Source organism: Pseudomyrmex gracilis, unplaced genomic scaffold (assembly GCF_002006095.1).
Source record: "Pseudomyrmex gracilis isolate BER0280 unplaced genomic scaffold, ASM200609v1 scaffold_6, whole genome shotgun sequence".
Lineage (NCBI taxonomy): Eukaryota > Metazoa > Arthropoda > Insecta > Hymenoptera > Formicidae > Pseudomyrmex > Pseudomyrmex gracilis.
Genome location: NW_018020590.1, coordinates 1,426,567 through 1,449,577, shown reverse-complemented (window position 1 = coordinate 1,449,577; position 23,011 = coordinate 1,426,567). Strand labels below are relative to the sequence as shown.

At 39.7% G+C, this 23,011-nt stretch overlaps 1 protein-coding gene across 7 annotated transcripts in view; it reads left to right on the top strand.

Annotated features, from left to right (window-relative positions):
* The window catches only part of LOC109858466 (nephrin-like), a 174,383-nt gene that overhangs the window by 40,837 nt on the left and 110,535 nt on the right, over nt 1–23,011 (top strand). For all 7 annotated transcript variants that reach the window (XM_020435761.1, XM_020435771.1, XM_020435751.1 and 4 more), the window contains one exon: nt 14,253–14,458. In XM_020435761.1, coding sequence (XP_020291350.1) covers nt 14,253–14,458 — 206 coding nt within the window. The remainder of the gene's footprint in view (nt 1–14,252; nt 14,459–23,011) is intronic.

Here is a 23,011-nt window from a genome sequence, read left to right as displayed (position 1 = left end):
AACGCGTCTTAGGGCCGTAGTGCGGTAGTGACACTTTTCCGGACATGGGTCCCTATACTCAAATGTTTTCTACTGTTGCACTGAATAACCCCTAGAAGTTTGATCCCATAGTTCTGAAACACCCTGTATATTTACCGTATAATATATATAATATTTTCTTTTTTATTCTTTTCTTTGTCACGTGACCTTACTGTAATAACATTTTAAAGACACGTGAGTTTAGTCACGTGTTGTTTTTTCACTCCTTCTCTCTATTTTTCGAGTTTGATGTTCATGCATTATTTCTGACTTCTCTCATATGTGTATGTTATGGTTTTTGTAAGACATATATATTAGCTGTCATCGTGGTGACAAGTTGTGTTCACTGACATAACACGTTAAAATAAAAATAATAATTGCGTGCGCATAGCACGCGCCTGTTTTGTGCTCGTATAAAAACAAAACACCTTGTAATTACGTTATTAATGTACCAGTTGGACACTAATTCGCGCAAAAACGCGTTTTCTCATTCAGCTTGTCTCGCGACTAATTATTTTTTTGTTATTTTTGTGCATTCTTTTATCAATTTTGTTTTTGTTGTGGATTATCGTTATGCGCGGTAGCAACAATTTGCTTTTTAAAAATTTGTTGTTTGTCAAGTCAAATGAGCGTAAAAAAGACGGTTAAGTTAATTTTTCGAGTTAAATGAGAGCATTTGAGTACAAAAAAAACTATCATTGTCGTATCACATTAGCATTCTATTTAAAAAAAAGCGCACAAGCTTTATACAAAGCTACATAATAAGCTACATAGAATACTAGCGCATTTGTACCTATATGCAAATGTCGTCTATCGCAAACGTCGGTCTACTCTCTCTTGAGTATAGTACACGATTATGTATACTTGTGCGTTATTGCAGCCTTCATCAGCGAGATCGCCAAGCTTCCGCGCGCGATCGCGAATTCCGCGTAATTCCTTGTGGCGCTGACTAGATCAATTGTGCGCGAGTGAAACTTAGCGAGTTTCGCGGCGTGCAGCTGCGAATGCTCCTCCTCTTCCCATCGAACGCAGAAGTGCTGATCGTCCTACCGCGTTGATGGCGCTGACGCCAGGTGTTAACGCCACGACGCGCGCGCGGTGTCTCCCGAATCTTGCGGAAACGGTCTCGTCGCTGCTACAATTACATCAAGTTTGCTATTCAATCGCGCTCTGCAACGTTTATGTTGGAGAGATATCTTTGTGTTATTATTGATTTTAAACTGTATTATTGTAGGATTAAAATTAGGAAAATGATGCATGTTTAATTTAACAAAGAGAAATTGATGAGCTAATAGCAAAGTATTTTGGTTTTATTACTTTTATATTTTTTAATTACCTTACATGTGTGTAAATAGAGAGACTTATTCTTTAGAAAATATCGCGTCGACTTAACAAAACGCAACAAATTTATCTTTTGTCTAACCGCGTCATCAAGTCATTTTCAAAGAGAGATTATCGTCGCTTGATACTGCTTATGACGCGAAGTGTCACCGGTGCTGCAATCAGTTAAACGCAACCTTATGCGGAAACGTTCTCGATCGACGACTAGTCAATTGTCCCTTCACTTTCTCGTCTCCCTATTGTGACCGACTTACATGACGCAAACGGACGAACACGTGTTACTAGATGTGCGTGTGCGCAGGGACCTGCGAGGGTGTCGCACGTGACCGGATGCGTACCACCGGCTGGAATTATCACGCCATTGTTCGCGCCGTTACGCGACATAATGGCGGATTTCTCGTCGCGATACGCTGGAATAGGCAAACCGTGCCGTCGTTATTACGCGCGATTTTTACGCGTCGTTATCCTTCCTATTGACGCTCGCGCGGATTAAAATAACTATGCCGACCGCGTTCCCGACCGGGAAACTGAATCGCGGCCGCGTGAAAACAAAGAGATCATCATCTCTGCCACTTCTGAAGTCAATTACGATAAAATCGTGACAATAGAAACCTAAACTAACGCTATGACATTGATATTTTCAAATAATGAAAATATGGCCAACATATTTCTCTCGTTTAATTAATTCTTTATCGATTTTAAAAGTGTTAGGAGTGTTACGACAAGAAATAGATCCGACAGTAATTACAGCTGACATATATATATATATGTATGAAATCGATGTACAAATCTATGGGCAACATTGAACACTTTAATAGATTTTCGATTGGTCTCTGACTATAATAAGAGGTCTAACTTCTATAGAAGTTAATACCGCATAGAGCGAGCGAAGGGGACGAGCACCGCAGTCCGACCATAGTCGTTTCTCGACCACTGGCGGATTCCAATGCCCGGTTACTATTACTACGGACCGACCGCACACCGAGTATGCGAGCGCTCGGTGTGCGACATAGATTTTGCCATAACCGAGATAGAAATGGCTCAAAGTGTAATCGTATAAGCTTCTCTAAACCGCGCGAGTTAAGGATCTGTAAATTGATTATATTCTCCAGTCGGTGAAAAAATATATGAATAAAATCTTTTGAAAAAAATCTTGTCTTTCTCTCGCGAGAAAATGTTTAAATAAAATTATACATACGACACGTTAAAGTGATAAACATTTATTCTAAACTTTTGACATATAAATATAGTAAGTAATAAGTTTACAATGTAAAACGAAACATAAATTAATCATCCCAAACCGACTTGAAATTAATTCGCTCAACTATATAAGAACCCGACTTTGCAGGAACCGTATTGTTATCAGATCAGGCGTTAATAAGACGCACGATAAGAACGTCATACACGTGTTTATGGGATAATCAATAGACCTAACAAAGGCAGCGAGCTGTTACCGATTGCAGTTTCGTTGGACACCACAAAGACGTCGTAATGGGTGCGCAGCCTACGTGATTGAAGTTCCGCGGGTACCGGGTCCGGTGCGGACATTCAATCATTATTGCGGCGGTGACCGCATTCGACGACCATTGTCGAACGGCAGCGATAACAGAGAGAAAGAGAGAGAGAGACCGTTTGCTCCGATGATCCACACCGTAACTATATCGACAAATGAATATAGCGACCGGTCGACGACCTCGATTACAGCTGCGTCCCGCGATCGTTGCGGTTTCCAACGGCGAATGCGCGCACGTTTCCTACGTCTAATAAATGATGTCAATCCTGAGCTGGGGCGCGCGAGTCGACGCGCTGGTGTGGCGGCGCGCGCTCGATAAATCATACGTACGGTCGTGTTTCCCGCGTCCCACGATCGTATCAAGTATTTGCAATTTGCGATATCATAATCCTCCGCGCGCAGCCGCTTAGTATGAAATTAATTCCCGACTCCCAGACTGCAAATGATGTAGCGACCTATTTACGCGCGTTCACAGAACGGCTCGCTGCTGCAACGCGCGCACTGTTGATCCTACGCGTTTGGCCGCGCGGCTTCACGTACAAGTGCGTACGAGAAACGTACAATAAAATCGGGTTTGACATGTATTGCTATCGCTCATTAACGCGGCGAGCCCGTTAGCCGATGTTCCGAAAGTTAAGTAACAAATCCATATTCGAATCGATACGGAAGTTCGAAAGTTGAAACAGGATGATAGAAAACAGAATGGTAGAGAGCGGAAGTCCTCAAAGAAATGCGAATAGAGAGAGAAAGTTCAAAGTAAAGAGTTTAAAACTTAGAATTTCTATATACAGAGTCACAGCGCATGAAAATTTTTATTTGAAAATTTTCTTTTCTAAAGATACGACTCGCGACGTACGCTTTCCTCGCGCTTTGTTCTATTGTAATCCGGTTGACGACGTTTGCGTCGGCGAGTCTTCAGAAAATGCAATCAACGTTTTGAATGCGCAATGACAGAAATCGAAGAGAGAAAAAAAGAGACATTGCTCGTATATGCGTTGCTTCGTCAACTTTTTCGTCGCATTTCCCGTCGATAAACGTTAAATGCAACCGGCTTGACGCGCATTACGGAAGCGCATGTCAATCCGCACGAACGTCAAATCGATTCTTTCACTCTCGCATAATACCGCGATCGCGCGATCTGACAAAGCGCGTATCTCGGCCATACACATATATACATATATATATATATATATATATATATATATATATATATATATATTTTAACGCATACACATCGCAACGATGAACAGCTGGCAAGAATTCAAACGTGTTTATCTCCGGTTTTCACCACAAGCATTTTAGCTGCGGTGAGATGACGAGAAAAATGGTACATCGGAGTTTTACACGAAAACAGCGGCAGTACTCGCGCGCGTATGTGTGAGCACACACAGCGTAGTAGTTTGCACGCGATATTTTACGTGAAACACGGAAACGCGCGCTGCGTCTCACCCCCAATTCGAAAGCAAGAGTCACGCGTTTTATCGAGCGCTGATAGCTCTTGGATACGCGACACAAAAGAGCTGCTCTCTTTATTTTTTTTTATTCGCGTGTTTGTAGCTTGTTTAACCGAGTTTCTAACATCGCCATTATTACGAGAGAAGAACTAATACTGGACGGAACTTTGAAATCCGAATCCTAATGTAATTCTGAATTAATGATGTTAGAAGTTATAATATACGCGAACATGGTTTCAAAAACTCGGTACTTATGATAATTGAATTTTTCAAACAAGCAGAGCTAATTCGTATGCGTAGTAAAAATATTACTAATGACAAAATGTTAATTCTCGGAGATAGAATGAGAGAGAGAGCAAGAGAGAGAGAGAGAGAGAGAGATTACTGTATTAACTTTAAAATTAAGGCACACATTTATAAACATTACAAGACAATTAGTTTTTACCACTATTGTGTGTTTTTTTTTGCTTCTCTGATATGTATTGAAATATTAAGACTGACGGCAGTAAAATTTGACGCGTTTCTCTCGAGGATGGGAGCCGGTTTGTTTTCGTCAGCCACATCACGTCACACATCAGAATGACGACCATTACTCTCGTAACGCCGGAACGATCCGCGCGTTTGTCTTCGTCATACCTGGACGTCGTTTCCCTATTTTGATTTCTTCGGAGTCATTATCATCATCTTTGTCTTCGATAGCAATCGCGATATCCGCTCATAACCCTAACAATGGTGTTGGAGAAGAAGAAGGACCCCACTGTTTTTCTCGACAATAAATGAACATCACTTTTCTCATATAGCTTTGGTCTTTGAAGCGATCCTCCGCCAGGTAGGATCCACCTGGTGAGACTCTTCCCGCTCTTTGTTCCATGTTTCCGAGCTCCGGCGAATAACCCAATTTTCGATTTTCTAAAACTGCGCCCTTCGGCAACATGGAGGAACTCGAAGAGAAAGTCGTTCGCCGACACGACCGATGATCAAAGGAGAAGAATGTTCCTAGTACCTTTTATATCGGATTAAAGACGTTACGCAGAAACTTCGTATTTTTTTCTCGAAACGACCAAAGAAATCTTTGCAGCGAGCTTGTAACATTTTTATAATTCCATTTGTATGATAATAAAAATTAAGCGCAAAAACGTTATATTTCAATATGATGGAAAATATTTTAGTATTTGTTCTACTTATCCTCTTGAGATAATTAATAAAGAGAGAGTGAGCATTAATCACAATATATAGTCTATCTTGATTTAATGCACATAAATTTAGAAAATTAGAGAATATTAAATTATTTATATAGAATATTAGAACACATAGCGTTATATATTGTTTTTGCAAAATACTTAATTATTTTGAGTGAAGCGCTGAATATGAATTAATATTTCACGAAGACTATATATATTGAAATTGCGCTAATTTCTTAATTAATTAATATAAACATTCATTAAAATATTGGCAAATATATGATTTTTTATAACGTTTGTTTTTATGTTATAATAATTAGCGAGGAGAGCCATGTATAAAGCAACGGATATGATAAAAGTGACAGTGTCGTTGCTATAGCGACCCGAGTGTGGTTTCAACGCCGCGCTTCTTGCAATAAATTTCTCCCCGCGGATACAAATGCGAGCGCATAGGTCGTACACAGAGATATGAATTTTTTTCCCACCGGGTCACATATAGTTGAGATAATTAATTAGCGAATACCGTCACGCGCGCATTATTCTCTTACGCACTAGCTCGCGCACTTGTTTTCCCGTTCGCGTCCGTGTTCTCTCTTGTCTCGTCTTTCCTGCTTTTATATGTGCATTGTACGATACGGAAAACTCGCTTTTTGGCAATTTATTAATTTGACGTCGCAGAGGAGATAAGTAAGAGAAGAAATTTGCTTCAACACATTCGTATGTTTTTGATTAAAATATTGGCACGGTTGTATGAAATTTCTCTCGACCGATTGTCGGTGAAAGATTCGCTCTCTTAGCTCAATAAATATCTTCTGCAGACGCTTAGCGCAAGGATGTCGGTTTAATTACATTTACATATAAATTATACTATTGTACTAGTCTTACAAAGAAGAGAAGAGCGCGTTCCCAGATGATAATAAACTATCCCTTACCTATTTACGTTGACTCAGTGTTACATTTCCGTCACAAAGACGGCGAGACTAACGAAAAGCCGTGGTTATTAGATGCGTATTATTCATGAAACTTACGGAGACGCACTGACGTGCGACCAAAGCCCGTGCAATCTGCATTCTGATTAATTTACTAAAGCTCTTCATTTTTTTCGAGCTCCTTCTTTTACGAAAGGATACTTAGAGATTATTTAATATCACGAACATATTTCTCAATAAAAGAGAAAAAATAAAGTTAATAAGTTCTAAAACCTGTCTGTGTAAACGCGAGAAGAGAGATTTGTCAAATCTACTTATTAGTGAGCGCCTTATTTCGTCTCTTCGCGAAACTCGTATATTTGCGAACTCTTTATGCTTTACGTACGTCTCTTCTCTCTGTGTCTATGCCGCAGCTTTTGCGACAAAAGAGGGCAATGTGCGCGTCATACATTTTCTGGTTGCCGTCTCCCACCTTAATACAATAATTCTAGCTGCCCCATTCGGTGCGTTCCCGGACCGACGTCGTAAATAGACCCGCCAATTGTCTGGTACGCGACTGCCGCCCGCAATCTTGGTCGGAATTCGATTCGAACATCCATTCAGCATTCCCCGACGCGATAGAATTATGTACCGTGATGTTCGTTGAACATCGTTGTCGCGCGCACATACAATTTCTGTGCACCTGCCGCTAACTTGGCCTAATCATATATCGTCCGGAAATTTCTTTTCGTCGCGACGCGCGCTAATCCACTTTGCCGCAACTACCCATTTGCCTTTCCATTCCATTCAATTTGCGCGGATGTCATTTTTCTGACTTTTTTTATGCGTAATTTACTCTGATCTCGTCAGTTTTATAGTAAACATAAAAGAACACGCTGTTACGCAAATAGCTCATTATAACGCGTACTAATCTCTACTACAATTTGTTGCAAAAAAATACAAAACTGAAAATAAAATATATTGTGATGTAAAAAGGATCATCTCAAAAGTACAAAAGAGATACCATGAATAGCATAAAATCTGCGGAAAAAATACAAAGACAAATTTAAATTACATTTATTCTTGTCTTTGCACACTAATAGCCGTGAAGCTTCGCTTTATGACAACGCCTCCTTTATACACTTCCTCGCGAATAACTAATTTATTCTTAAGACAAACAACGCCAGACTAAATAACATTTGTAACTATTCTATGCCAAATTAACCCGTAGAAGACGGTAAATATTAACCGTCGCTAAGACTGCGTCGTATTCTCTGTCGTGACAGTAGTAACAGCCTTTGCGTCGTCAGACTCATCAAGGACGCTCGCTTTCGGAGGGAAATCTTCTCCTTTCAGAAGAAAATCAATTCACTCGTTTATCATCCACAAAGATCATGACAGTTGACTCACAAGGGATAATTTTTTTTTTAATCACACGGCTTGATACAACGTGAGTTTTAAACATTTGCAGTCGACACTTTCAAGTGTTTCGATGAATCCTAAGCAAAAAACGCGACGCACGACATAACAGAATGATGATCTGTTTTCCGAAATTGCCTAAAACGAGCGCATATTGTGAACAATTCTCTTTCCGATCATTTCTCTCTCTCTCTTTCTCTCTCTCTCTCTCTCTCTCTCTCTTTCTCTCTCCTTTTCAAAATAGCGACAACAACCAGCAGCGACTTCTTTGTCATCAATACTCCTTTCTGGCGCCGTGTCTTCCGCGTTGTTTTATTTCTATCTCTTTTGTTCCGCGTTCGCCACGCTTGCAGATTCTTTCATATCGCGGCGTGTTTGTAAGCGTGGCGAGAAATTAAGTCGACGTTGATGATATTTGTTATTTCGCGACATGAATGAACGCGAGCGCTATGTTCGTAAATACGACTTCAGACGGAGACTTTTCCGAACTAGCGGAAATCTCGCTTTCGCGTAGGTTTTCATGACGGGTACAATGCTTTGCGAATGCGTAAACACACTTTTATTCTCGGATTTGCAAAACAGCGAGCTTTTTTCTTTTTTTGTCTGTCATGTACAAAAGTTTTGATTAATTTATCGGCGGAACGGCGATGTTTTTTTCGGCTAAGATTTGATTGTACATTAAATCTTGATTGAAGTACTCGATTTCTAAAGAGATTTTCCAAGTTTGTAAAATAGTGACTAATGCGGAATGCCATAATGGAACACCGTTGATAGAAAGAATCCGTTCTTTATATGCACAATAGGATTGAATGTTCGTTCAGTTCAAGCTTTTTCTTCGCGAGATCGAAGGGAGTAGGGAAGAGGAAGCGGTCGGCTGTCGAGAACTATCGGAAATACTCGCGAGACGAACGACCAATTCTCGATTTTCTGCTCGAGTGTATCAGCCAGTTGCGACGTAACGCGCAGACTGGAGGACACGTGTATCTCTAACTACAGGGAGAGCCATCGTAGAGCGGGTGGGCCATTTTGTGGATCTGTAATCGGATATTATATCCTTGTCGATCCGATTGATATCTCTGTTCCATTATAGCGCGGCATGAATTCTATTTGGAAGAATAATGACGGAGCGGTTTCACAATGGTATTTGAATAGAGGGATATCGGCTACGATAGGTCGACCGCGCGAAGGGTTCGGCAAAATGGAGAACGTGAAATATACCAAAACGGAGAGGGGTTATGTGGCGAAACAGGCCGCCGCCGGCGTTCCTCTACGACCGACAGCCATTCCAAGCGGATCAAAATCGGATATGGAGAGCCGAGCGACGATTCCGCATCCGAAAACGTCTCTCGTTCAGATCGTTACCGTCCGACGCAGCGGAATCTATCGTCGAGATCGTCGGTGAAGTCCGCTTTGAAACTGAATGCGACCAATCACATTTGAGTGCGTGTAAGCTTTTTCGGAAGCGGATTAAAACGCACTACGCATCCGCTTTTTTTTGCGGAAAAAATTCGGTTTTCTCGCTGTCTTAATATAAAAAGCGACTTCAAAATGACGCGATATAAAAACTTGTTATCAAAATAGACTGATTAACAAGAGTAATTAAAACAAATTAAAAACTATAGCTCTGTGACATTCTATACACATGAAGCTTATTTACTTCTCATGTAATTAATTACGTCTTCATTAAGTACTTAGTCTTTACGGCGATGATTCTTACCACGCTTTTCTCATGATACAGTGGTGCGGTTACGTTATTAGACGACTTAAACAGTTTCTGCACCAAAAACCGCATATTTTATTATAGATTTATCGCGAAAGATTTATTTAATGCTTCATTCATTTAATGCGATCTACATGTGAGAGAGAAGCTTGTGACACACGATTTTCGTCTCTGGTCTGTTTGTACTATCGCTTTGCAATAAAAAATCATTTTATTATCATCATCATCCGGGAGAAGCTTCCGCACACGAAGCGTATCCAGGGGTTGTCCCCGGGAAAATTACATTTTCCCTGTGTAAAAATACGGATTTCACGGACGAACCAGCAGAACGGATCGCGTTTTTGTCTGCTCAATACACCGTTTCGCGGTGCGTTTAACTTCCCTTGCGCTTTTATTTTTCTACCGGAATATCGAATAAAACGGTATGTTATTACTTGACAAATCAAATAGAATAAAGCATGAGAAACTTGGAAAATTTATATGCGGAAATTTAAAAGATTTATCTTTCAAAAAATAAAAACGGAATTTTATCATAATTGTTAAGTGTAGTTTTTTGTAACAGGATTGTTTTAAATACGAGAATATACCTAATATATTTATTTTCCTATTTAACTTCCCTGTAAAAGTTACGAAAAGAGTTGGCGGTCCAATTAAATTAAATTTTTGCTGACAAAATCTTACATTCATTTAATGCGCACATTGAAAGTTTTGCAAATGTTACTAAAAAACCTCTTGTAAAAGTGACATTCAATTTATATATATATATATACCATATATATATATATATATATATATATATATATATATTTTTTTTTTCTTTTGTAGACATACAGTATTTTTATTAGAAGGCTGAACAAAATTATAAGTAAATTGATGCTAAATGACATTGTAGATAGGTTGCGTAAAAAATAAACCATTGCACTATACATTGCACATCAAAATAATTATGTTTTCTACACACACGCATATTTAAACTCAATTAACAATGATTTTATCATCTACGCGCTGACAGCGCGTAACAAAGTTAGCCGCGGCAAATTATATTCTGTCGTGAAGCAAAAGGGCGTGATTGTTATCGGAGTCGGTTTGAAGGACTAAGAAGAACCCTCTTTGCGAGGAAACGGAGTCAACGGAAGAACGTGAATGAAGGAAGGATTCGAGGACGAAAAAAAAGATAGAAACGCGCTGCCACAGCGGCGATGCCGTCTGCAATTACAATGCTTTAATTTTATGCGCGAAGTTAAGCTCCTTTTAAGAGTCCCGAGAGTGGTTAAGTCCCCTTACGACCCACTCACCCTTTCCTCCGCGCGACATTCGTTTCTCCGGCGTCGCCCGTATTCATGGGAGACTTTCTTTTAGACCAACGGTGCGCAGTTTCCGGGACTCGGCAATTATTTTAATTTGTTTAGAGGCCATCTGCCAACGCGCCATTCCATTTTCTATTTGTCTTTCCAGTCTACCTCAGTTTTCCAATTTCTTGCCTGATGGCGATTCTTCTGAATATACTCGTTCTCAGTTACCGATTGGAGCTATCTAATCTTGCCGAAAAATTATAAAAATTTGCTGTATTAACGGTGTAAAATAAAAGATAAAGTAACGTTGCAATATATTAATCTCGTAATATATCTTTTCATGACAAACAAGCGGTAGTGTATTATTATACTAAGTTTACAAAGATTTCAAATAAAAACAAAGTAATAGTAAAACATAGGTGTTCGAAAAATCAAACATCTGTATATGTGTAATATTTCAAATGTAAGAATTAAAAAAAATATTTGAAATTATATAAAAATTGCATTTGTGTGTCGGTGGAAAACGTTTGTTTTTGAAACGCAACTGGCGTTTTTTAAATTTATTCTAGAAATAATTAATCTTTTCCATGAGTTGGTGCAATAAAAACGCACTCCACAGAAAAGCTTCATCAAAGCCCCAATGGATGTGCTCGCAATCGGACTGAATTAATAATGCAGTTTCGACAATCTGGACGTAGAACATGTCGAAAAATACTCGCAGTCAAAGCGGATGACGGGATTTATGCGATCGTGACGTGCCTTATTGCTCGCAGTCGCTGTTTTTGACGGAAAGCAACGAATAGCCGACAGTATTAATTAAACCTACATTGGATGATAATTTGAAAAATGCTTACGACATTCTAAAGTGCGACAAAATTCCAGGCATTACGATCATAATTGTGTGTAGTTTTCATTAAATATTTGATGGAATTTCTCTTTGACTTGTTAATTTTTGTAAAAAATAGAGTCCTCTTTGTGTATAATGTATTACATATGAATACACACACATATACACAGACGTATAATTTATTTGCATGTAATAGTTTGCACGAATTATGTGGATTTTTCTTTTAACTTTATTTCACATAATAATAAATTTATATTAATCAAATAGATTTTGTATATGTGTGTCACGTTTTATACCGTTCTTTGTAATTTTCATTTAATTCTCTTGAGAGATGAATAATTTATAATATCATCTGTCTCTCTCTCTCTCTCTCTCTCTCTCTCTCTCTCTCTCTCTCTCTTTTTCAATTTACTCTTATTGGAATAAATGTGCATGTTTATGCACGTACATTTTTGTTCCATACACTTCATAAGATGGAAAAAGCTTTAATGGAATAAAACATATTACGATTGTTATGAAGTAAAATATGAAAAAGTTTGGTTGAGAGAGATGTATATCTTTAAAATTAAAAAATTACAAAGTAATACAGCATGAACTTTTTTCCCGAACGATCATAAAAAAAATAAATGAATAATTTGTAACTACTATATAACTATAAATTATAATTTTCTATCCTGGTATTTATTTTTTATATATAACTACAGCAAATATTTTAAAACGCGATATTTATGAAAATATCTTTCTCTGGCAAGAATTCGCTTTCACGGTTAATTATCTGCGCGACACAACGTGGCCGACTTTCGCAAATAAAATTTCCCACGAGGGAATTTATTCGTCCGGCCATGGAGAGCAGCCGTCCGTCGCAATTAGATCTTTTTACCGTCGACGTGTGTCGGCGGTTCCCCCTTAAATTTCATGTAGACCGCGTAAATCAGAAAAGCGCGACACAACGCTTGACGGCTCGACGTCGCGTTTGCCGGCGTAGATGTGTGTTGCGCTTGATAAATTTTGCGGATCGAGTCTTTACTTACCTACTCCTACTCGACGACGTCATTGTGCTCATTAAAAACCGATCCAATTTGTCTTGACAGTTGTGAGAACACGAGCGCGTGCAAGAGAGAGAAAGAGAGAGAGAAAAAAAGAGAGAGAGAGAGAACAGCAAAACTTTTGTCGTTGTTCTCGGGGCACCCGGGCGCCGATCGTCTTATCGCGCCAACTTTGCCGTGACTCGACCTCGCTCGATTAGACTTACGAACTTACGTTCGAGCGCGTACTCAGTCTGACCCGCTGATAATTGACAGCCTCAGGAAGCAGGATGCACCTGCGTCGCAGTTGATATTCATGTAATGAAACTGAGAATACGTCTCGCTGTTGTGAGAATAGTGAAATTAATTCTTAACATCGAGTTAAGACTGTGTTTATTTAAAAACACACTTTGATATTTCTGCGCGCGTGTTGAACTTGTCAAGACTCGATAAAATATACTAATATTTCTTTATAGAAATTATATATAGACATTTTTTTCGTAAAATGGAAAAATAGAGGAAGTTGAATTTCATAGAACAAGTAAATTGGACACGAATAAATCGAACAAATCAAATTAGTCAGTGCGCTGTAATCGCGCGCTACTCAGTAGGTCATAACGCGAACAATATAGCACGCTCTTCTTTTAGCGAGACCTAATACCGCCTCCGGAAAGCTCCGACCTGGGAAGTAAGAGGTTATCTGACTCTCTCGGTCGAGTGCACTCTTCTCTCGGTCTGTATTGGGTCTTCTTGAACCCGGGCGACTTCGAGAGGGGATGGCGAAGAGCCCTTCGCCTCCGCGGGCTTTTCTCGACTATGACGAATTGCGAAAGTTCGGTGAAAAATTGGCCGAAGCCAGATAAAAGCCGCGGGACGGTTGGAGGGGAGGGGTTGTATTGTGCGTCGTACTTTGGTCGTCGACCATTCGTTCGTCCGCTTTACTTTTATCCCTCTGGCCGACTTAACCCGCATTATTTAGCCCCGGCTCAACTTCCTCTTTTATTCCTCTTCTCGCGCGCGCGAGAAAAGATTTTAAAATAACTCTATCTCTCGGGGAGAAAAGTTTCCGCTGACAAATGCGAATATCGTGCGGCGGACGGCATCGCGAACTACGCGACTTGCCGCCCGCGATTTGTGACACGCGAAACTGCGGTATTTAACTCTGCGGGCGGACATATTTCGCGGCGGTAATCCCGTGATTTGTATGCACGACCCGAGGACACTTCGTGAAGCTCGGCCCGAGTATATCAGTCGCAAACAGACTCCTAACTGCAAATGCAACGTGCAACGCGCTCTCCGCGATAAGAACTCACTTTGGAACTTTTTATGTGACGTTAAATCAACAGCGTGATAATTTACTGTAATACTCTGTACTTATATAAAATTTATGCTTTATTTTACAAGTGTTACAATTTCATGTTTAACCTTACTTTGTATTTTATTACGATCGTCAAGAGTAAACAATTTTGGTTTTATATCACGTAATGTTTTAGAGCATATTTTTTCAGAACGTGTTTTGTGATTTTTATTACAGTTACGACGCGAGGAGTCGACAGTTCGGAAAACCAAAGCTGTGGAGCGCCCCACACGTTTGGGGCTCCAGGGCGTCTTTTCGTTCGAACCCACCGGGGCAGCTGACTGTTCTAGATCTCCAGCAGAGTGATGAGGGTGTTTACAGGTGCAGGGTCGACTTCCGGAACTCGCCGACAAGAAACTTCAAAGTTAACCTCACCGTTATCGGTAAGTAAACGTTGCCTTTAATCGTTACGACAGTTCCGTTTAGAGTAACACGTCGCTTTCACTCAAAAGCGAAATATTCAATTTATTATATCAAATAAGATACGTGCTTATCTCTTTTTTCACGTTCTATTCGACGTTAATATAATAATATTATAACCCTAACCTACCCTAACACATCTGTTATAATATAATAATATTATAACATCTGTTATAATATAATAATATTATAACAGATGTGTTATTTATGTTTTAAAATGGATCTTTCGAGTCGCGCGTATATAAAGTACAAAAAGAAGAAATACGCAGTTTACAATTCTGTTTGCGAAACAACTCGATATATAATTGCCATTACGAGTGTAGAGAAAGAAACGGAAGCAAGTTTTTTTGTGTACAGCGATTCTGCATCTCAAGAAATCGACCTGGCTGTTTTCCCGAAGAAAGTTAGACATTTCCCGGGACGGTGATAACTCGAGGCTCGTTAAACTTTCGCAAAATCGCGCTAAAACTTGGTACTGACTAAAATTACGACGCGTTTGTTTTTTATTAGTTCATTAATGCGTCGTCGATATCCGGGAATACGACGACGTGCGGTAGTCGTGACCAGTCGCAATTGGCAACTGTTTTACGGAAGCATTCGGTCGCGATGACATCTCGCGACTATTCGAATGTTTCTTCGCAGCGAGAAATAAGCTTCAATATATCGGGTCCGATAGTTCCCGTTTGAAGAAGTATTTGAACTTTTCTCAGAAAATTAGTTGACTCGACAACTAATCGAGAAAGAAAATCGAGTTTCAGTTCTATGCCACTCAATTTTCAAATATATTTCTCGAAACTTGGTTCAGTTCGGAAAAGTAATTGTGTCGATATATGAAGGTACAGAAACACGATCAACCGTTAGCAATGGCAAAATCGGTCGCATCGAACGAAAAGTCGAGAATCGACATCTCCTTCATTGTGGCAATATAAATCTCGAGACTCGGCGCGGCCGTCTTCGTTTTTTTGAAGGAAAACTTGGACTTTTCGCGCGCGCCGAACTAGTTCGAGGCTCGTTAAACTTTCACAAAATTGCGCTCGACTGGGGAAACTCGAGCGGACCTGGCCGCCGATACTCGGCGTCGATCGTCGCTACGATTGAACGATCCTGGGTCCCAAGAATGGTCGTTAATCCGAGACCGAGCGACCACTCGTACAATCAGCGGACCATTGAAAGCGATCCTCTGTAAACGATTGCGCCGAGAGAGCACCGTCGATTGGCCGGCTTGTCTGTAGTTTGATTCGCTCTTCCGTCGACGCGACTGTTAAATCGTCGAAGTCGAATCTTATCCCGATAACAAAGCTCCCGGATTATTTGCAAAGTCGTCGGTAATTGCAGTCGTAAGTTCCCCCTTCCCTGATAACGATCATATATTACAGTCGTCCGATCTCATTTGCCGTTCTACATTTTGCGCGCGAATTTTGTACGCAAAATTATATGTGGAAAATATAATTATGCAATGATAAAACAATAAAAAGAATTATAAAAAATAAAAATAAAAAACACTACTATAATTCACGGAAATAGAAAATTCGTTTACTCGAATGGTTGATCAAATATTTATTTAGAGAGTAAAACTGGTCACTCGTCGTTTCCGATTATTAAATATACTTTTTAATAATCGGAAAATTAGTCAGTTTTTTCTGCAATCAATATCGCTTCTTTTCGAATAAATTTTGATTTAAAATGCCGACAATATCACTTTTTATCCGCAAATAAATTTCCATTCGAAATAATTTTATCCGGCGCGTTCAAACTCACAATCTTCCGTGTTATTTATTCTATTTTTTTGCATGGAGGCACAATTTTTATTTGAATAATAGTTTGCATGCCGCATATATATACCTAATATAGGTCTTTCTCTCTCTCGACTCCGTTATTGGTACTAATAAAAATTATTTCTTTTTATAACCAAACTTGTAACGAGTTTGGCACAGAAATTTTGTTTTAATTTTCAGAGAATATATACATATATGAATTTCTCGAACAGCTTTCACGCACAATTGAACGATGCAATGTCATTCCACCTCGTGTAAAATAATCTTCATCGCGTTTATAACGCGAGCAACTTGACAGCGCGGAATGGATATATCACAATGCGTAATTAATACTCGGCACCAAATCGATGCGAGATACGTGTCAACCCTCCGTGAGCAGAAAGTTCAATTTCCACTTTGTAGAAAGTTACGCAACAGCGTTTCGCGTTTCCATAATGGCGAATAACATTATGCCAATCCGACGTACGGGGCAAAATCAAATGTAATTGCCGCGCTTATGTATGAGAGAACACGTCGCGTGTATTGAAAATATTTAAATAGAGAAACTCATGAATAAATGGGATATTAATGTTCCAACAAATTGCGACGGGATCAACGTTATTTATATGAGCCGTATAAACATGCGCATTTTTTTGCTAACTTGTTTTTGTTCAAATGCACAACTTATTTATATAATGCATATTTTATTTTTACATCTCGCGCGTCAATTTGTTATATTAACTCAAGTTTATTATTATTTTATTTTATAAGTCTGATTTTGCTACAAAGTGTTTTACGGATATTCCAGACAATTTTAATTACCGCAATTAGAGCAACATTGATACTCTGAGTCAAAATTATTTAAGCCTTACTAAGCTCTTCAGCTGCCGTGACAAGCAGCAACATACCTTGTTCCTCGAAGTCCGCTAACCCTAATAAGTGATTTATAACTTAGTCCCATAACACCTCCGATCGTCAGCGATGCGTATCCACCGGCGGCGGTTCGCCCGTGCAGCGGAACCAGAAGTTTGAGAGGCTTCTGGGAAGCGCCGAAAGTCCGAGATGGGCTCGTCGCTCTTGTCTCTTAATAGAAGCAATACCTCGCCGAGATCTCCCCAAGGAGAAGAGGAGTTCGTCGACATGGCGCATCGTAACGAAGAGAAGCTTTCACGAAGCACCTAACCCAATTTGACCGTCGACCAGCTATTAAGCTGACTCAAAACGCGGGTCGCCGATTTTGTATTCCGTCCGAGTAAGAATCGATCGATTGTTTTAGATTGAGTGTTGCAAAATAGTTGAAAATTTGTGACAATTATACACATACATATATTTTGTTACACAAATTCTTACTTGTGCGAAATTCTTCTTTGTGCGAGTCATTCCTTTTCATTTATCTCGTTACATTTGTTTCATAAATTTTTCAAGGACACGACTCGTAAATTTCAATCTGTAGAAAATTAATCGATCAGCTGCACGAGCTCCACTGAGAGAGGAGAGAGAGAGAGAGATTAGCTCGATTCGCCGTTTGCGAAAGCGCATTAAATGCGAATACTGTGTCAGAACGAAACTCGACTTAAAACCCCAGTCGATACGGTGCTGTTTTCTTTTAATCAAAACTCGGGGAGTCGCTGAATGAGACGCCGGCTCGTTGCTAACTTAAACAATCTGCTCTCGCGTTGTTAATGTTAAGTCGGGAGTACCTCGTCCCGGAACAGGTTTCAGAGAACGCGGAGAAGAACGTAATCGAATAGGGGATGTATATCTCGCAGGTTAAAAGCCATCGACGTCGAAACGCCGCCGCGGCGCGGCGATGACGGGCGCTTCGTTTTACGCTTCGACGCGCGCGAGCGCCGCGTTTGCCGGTCGAGCTCGGGTTAATTCCGAGCCACACGGCACTTCGATATAGAGAGAAGAAGAGACGAGCGAACGGACATTGCGAAGGAGTATATATATGTGTATATAGGAGAGAAAGGAGTTTGGGATCCATTGCCTCAGCTGTGTATATCCGGCTCTCGCAGCGAGAGTTGAAACAACCCTATCACGACTAAATCCCTCGATGCGGTATTTGACGTTCATTTCCTACCTACCTCTCTCTCTCTCTCTCTCTCTTTCTTATCCTTTATTTTCTTCTTGTTCCGGTTATCTTCTTTTTCTATACATATTTGCTGATTATCCTCAGTTATCAAAGTGTATCTTTTGCGCACGGGTTTTTTATATGCGTTGAATTTTATTTTCGTTTGATCTCTTCTCAACTTATAGCTGCATCTTCGATGTTAACACAATTTCGAGTCGCTTATGAAAAAAGTTTCTCTTTCCAGTTAGTGTACCGAAATATGCGCGCTCTTCTTATAATGCGCGTCACACAATCTCACCCTCGCGCTTGCAATTTTCTCTGTCTCGAGAAAGCAGCTCCTTAGTCGTTAGCTCATTGGATAAAGGAGACGCACGCCTCAAGGAACCCGTCATTGAAACTTGGGAACAAAAGCTGCTTGAGCGTTGAGTCGACTCATGCTAATCCGATTAGGATTTACTTTAGATTTTGACGTGCGCGTTTCTCTTCTTCTTCGCGCGCGCACGCGCACTTCAGGGACGTCTAATCGCCGTTTACGGACAAATTAGTTTCCATACCATCTCTCATCCTCTATCTTACCTATACTGCTAGCCACTTATTTAGCGTACGGCCACGTTGACCTCGATCTGCCTAATTGATTATCGTTCTCTTGTCTATTTATGTATTCTCTCTGTGTGTGTGAGCGCGCTCGCGCACACGTGTCACGTTAAACATTATCTGTTCTTTAGTTTAACTCAAGTTGTATTTGAAAAGAAAATTATTTTTTAACCTAGAAACAAGAGAAGAAATTTGTGGCCGAATAAATTACACTTGCGCGAATTTAACGTTATATTTTTATACACACATACATTTTACTTGAGAAAAAATAATATTAAATATAATTTCTAGAAGAGCTTTACGAAATGTTTTTTTCTCGTTACAATATATTAAAATTGTATAAAATATTGATAATAATTTTGTAAAATTTGCGATTTTTGTACTTTCGAGCGAATATCGCTGGTATTCTCTGGTTTTCATCATCAATGAGCTTTTCGAGTGGTGCAGATAGATCCTGTAATCCGAGCAGGACGCGCTGCGTCGGAATCGCTGAAATTTCGTCTCATCGGGCCAAGTGAGTACTGCGTGATTCGCTAAAATCGATACTTCACGCTGGATATTCTCGTTTAAGCCCCTTTATCGGTGATTACTCGTCAGCTTTCAGGAAGGAAGATCGACACAATAGTCCCGAGAGGATCGAAAATACCCGATACTGCCGAGGGGCATCTAGAAACCGGCTTTGTCATCTTTGATCTTCCTCCTCTTTTCCCTCTCTGAGTGACGTGCATCTCATTATCGAACAGAGAGAATAATCGAGCTTCGGTCTACATCAGTTTTTCGCATGATGCTTATGGTGATATTATTTTTAAACGCGATTATTTTTAAATCTCGATGCGACAAATAGAACGACGACAACGAGAGCACAACCGCGTGATACGATATGATATTGTTTTTCGAAAAGTGATATTTAAAGGATGATCATTTATCTCAGATCATATAAACTTTAATTCTCATTCACATAATTTCAGAAGATTCATTTCAACCACATCTGTTTCAAGAACCGTCGCATATTCCGTCAAGAATTAATCATAACGCAATTAACTTTTATACACGTAACGTGAGTAAATATATGGATAAATATATTTTGATCGCGTTTCATTTGAGCGGAAATTTGATAAAATTTTACAGTTTAAGGAAGCGTTCATAGACCGTAATCGCACTTCTTTTTATACCTGTCAGTTTGTCCGTACAAAATATATTACAGCGCGTCGTTCACCGACGATACTATTACTACTAATCTCTCTCTCTCTCTCTCTCTTTCCAAGGAAGGAGGAATTATCCGTGGGATAATACCTTAAAATCGCTTTTACCCGTCCCAAAGCCTTTTCTTCCGGAGTTACTTTTTTTGCGCGATAAACGATACAGTCATCTTACCCCCGCTCCGTTCTCGAGTGTTTTCTCCTCGAACACGTCCGGTATCCGGGAATCTTTCATGAAAATTAAATACCGCGCGTTGAAGATGATGGATATGATCCAGCGAACGACGTGGAAACGGGCGCACGCTCGTTCGCTCGCTCGTCTGGGAAAAGATAGTATTCGCATCGCCGAATAGGGAAAGAGCGAAAGCCCGGGCGGACACATACTGAAATTTAGTATGACGGAACGGTCGGGCTCGTATTTTATCGTTAGCAGATTCCATAGAAAATTCAGAGAGCTCCGTGCGCACTCTCGACCCACGGGCGTAGCCCTCGACCGTGCCATTTCCCATCGGGCCAAGTTTCGTACGGTTTCGTACTCTTCTCTCGCGTCCCGCAAACGAGCATTTTTCCGAAATATTTTCCGCGACTTTCTGACGTAAATACATCTTTGTCTCACCTCCGTGAAGTCTTTCTTTCCCGCGCTTTGCTCACTTAACTTTCTTGGTTGCTCCAGTTCGAAAACGCGTTTCTCCCGATCATTAATTTATAGAACTAATGACGGGAGCGGAAGCACAGACTGATGTCGAAGCAAGCTAACTAATATACGCACTTCTTAATCTACTTATAGTTATTAAAAGGGCAAACTCGCAACTATTTATCATTATATATACATGTCATTTATCGCGAATGTTTAGGAAATATGCTTTGACGAGCCCGAAGCGGACTAGTGAAAATTCGCAGAGATTTAATCTAACAAGTTTATAGAGTTTTATCTCTCTCAAATATCTCGGCAATTAACGTACAAATTAAGTTCCCGTCAAAGTAAAACCCATTTAATTTCGAAACACGCGACGTTCTCTATTTACTCCGTCAAAACTTTAGCGTTGGCTGAATATATAATCAATGATATATATAAAATATTTATTCAATTCATAATATTTTATAGAATTTTCTTCAATAAGAGATTAACATTTCTTAACTTGTCACGATTTCGTGTAACTTTTCTTATATATGTACATTGTTCATTGATACATATAGTTTTTGCGACTTAATTCCGATTTATCGTGGCCATAATTCGTCGTTATCATAATAGAAACGTACGTTTCCGATGCGTTTCCGCGCTCGTGGACCGATGCAATTCGGAAAGTTTTTCCCGAGGCGGAAAACGCGACTCGACCCAAACGGGTAAGGAGAGACATAAAAGCAAGAAGGATGGCGGAAGTTTGGAGCTTCGGGCCGCGTGCTCGCGGTTAGGTGAGATTCTAAAAAAATCATGAATCAGAGACGAAACGAGCCTCAATAATGGATCGTCCAATCCGAAAACTTTGCCGCCGAATAGATCTGAAGGATGATGGCGCGTCCTCTGTGAAACTTGCCACAGAAGTGCAAAACTTCGCTCCTCTGCGTTGCGTTGCAGCCTTTGTTACGAATAAAATACGACCGATCTGATGTATCTTTAATTCCTTTCACAAAATTTAACATATTCTTGTTTACTTGTAGGAAATGTCTTTTCTGATATCATTTCAAAAAAGAAAAAACAAAAGACTGAACATTTCTTTTTTATTGGTTTTCTTCTCTTCTATGTCACAGAATAAATGTTAAATTTTATAATTTTCTTTTGTTCTCATTGTTGCGCAATTATAGACTATTTAGATAAAAGGCTAAATAAAATTTATAATTTTTATCTTTTGTAAAAGATACATATATAGCAATGTACATAATTTCTTGTTGCTTTATTTTCTTTCCTTGAACTGGGAAAACAGCACGACGCTCATTAGTTGAAAGAAGTCTCGTAGGATCTCAAAATATCCTGTTTTCCGAGGAAACCCCCGTGATCGCCCAGTTCCCGAGAAACGTTGACCGCTTAAAGAGCAGAGAGAACGAATGCGACAGAGGGTCTTGCGCTGCCGTGTATTATACGCTCCGCTCGTCGCATGAAATCGAATATATTTGTGATCTTCTTCGCGAAAACTTTGTGGAAAACTAACTGACGATAGAAGGCGGAAAACTTTTGCGATATTAGTCGAGAACTCTTGGATCGCAGCGGACATCACGGCTCGTGTATTGCGTTTCGTTTAATGCAGTAAAAAATTGTAAATGGGTCAGCGCACTCTTATACTCGCGAAAACAATCCGGAGTGTCGTCCGAGTTCTATTTAATGCGAGGAAAGTTATAATTGCGAGATCTACAGAATTTTTTTCCGCTCTCGCGATACCGACAAAGATATATAATCTCCCGACACTGTTCGCAATTTGGTAACTATTAATCTTATTATTCTCTTGTTCGCATCAAGAGTTTGTAATTTCAGAAAATAAGATTTAAATGGATCTTGCTTCAAAATTTTCAAGACAAGTTATCAAAATTCAATAATGAGTTATGGTATAATAGTTTTAATAAAAGTTTTAATAATCGTTAGCACAATCCTATCCTATTCCTATATAATAAAAAAGGCATTTGGACCAAGAAGTGCGCGTTTGGAGTCGAATATATCGCACCTATTGTTGCCTCTTTTCCGCGTTGCCGATTGGTTGGTTGGTTGATCGAGTCGAATCAAATCGGTAAGATCGAGAGAGTAAATAATAAAAGCGATTTTGAGACAGTTCGTCGTATATGTAGAGAAAATTAAAAACGTAACTAAAGTCACGTGACAGGAAAGAGTAGAAAAACAACACGTGAAAATAACGTGACTGTAATTTATATTATATATAACATTAAATAATACATATTATACACATA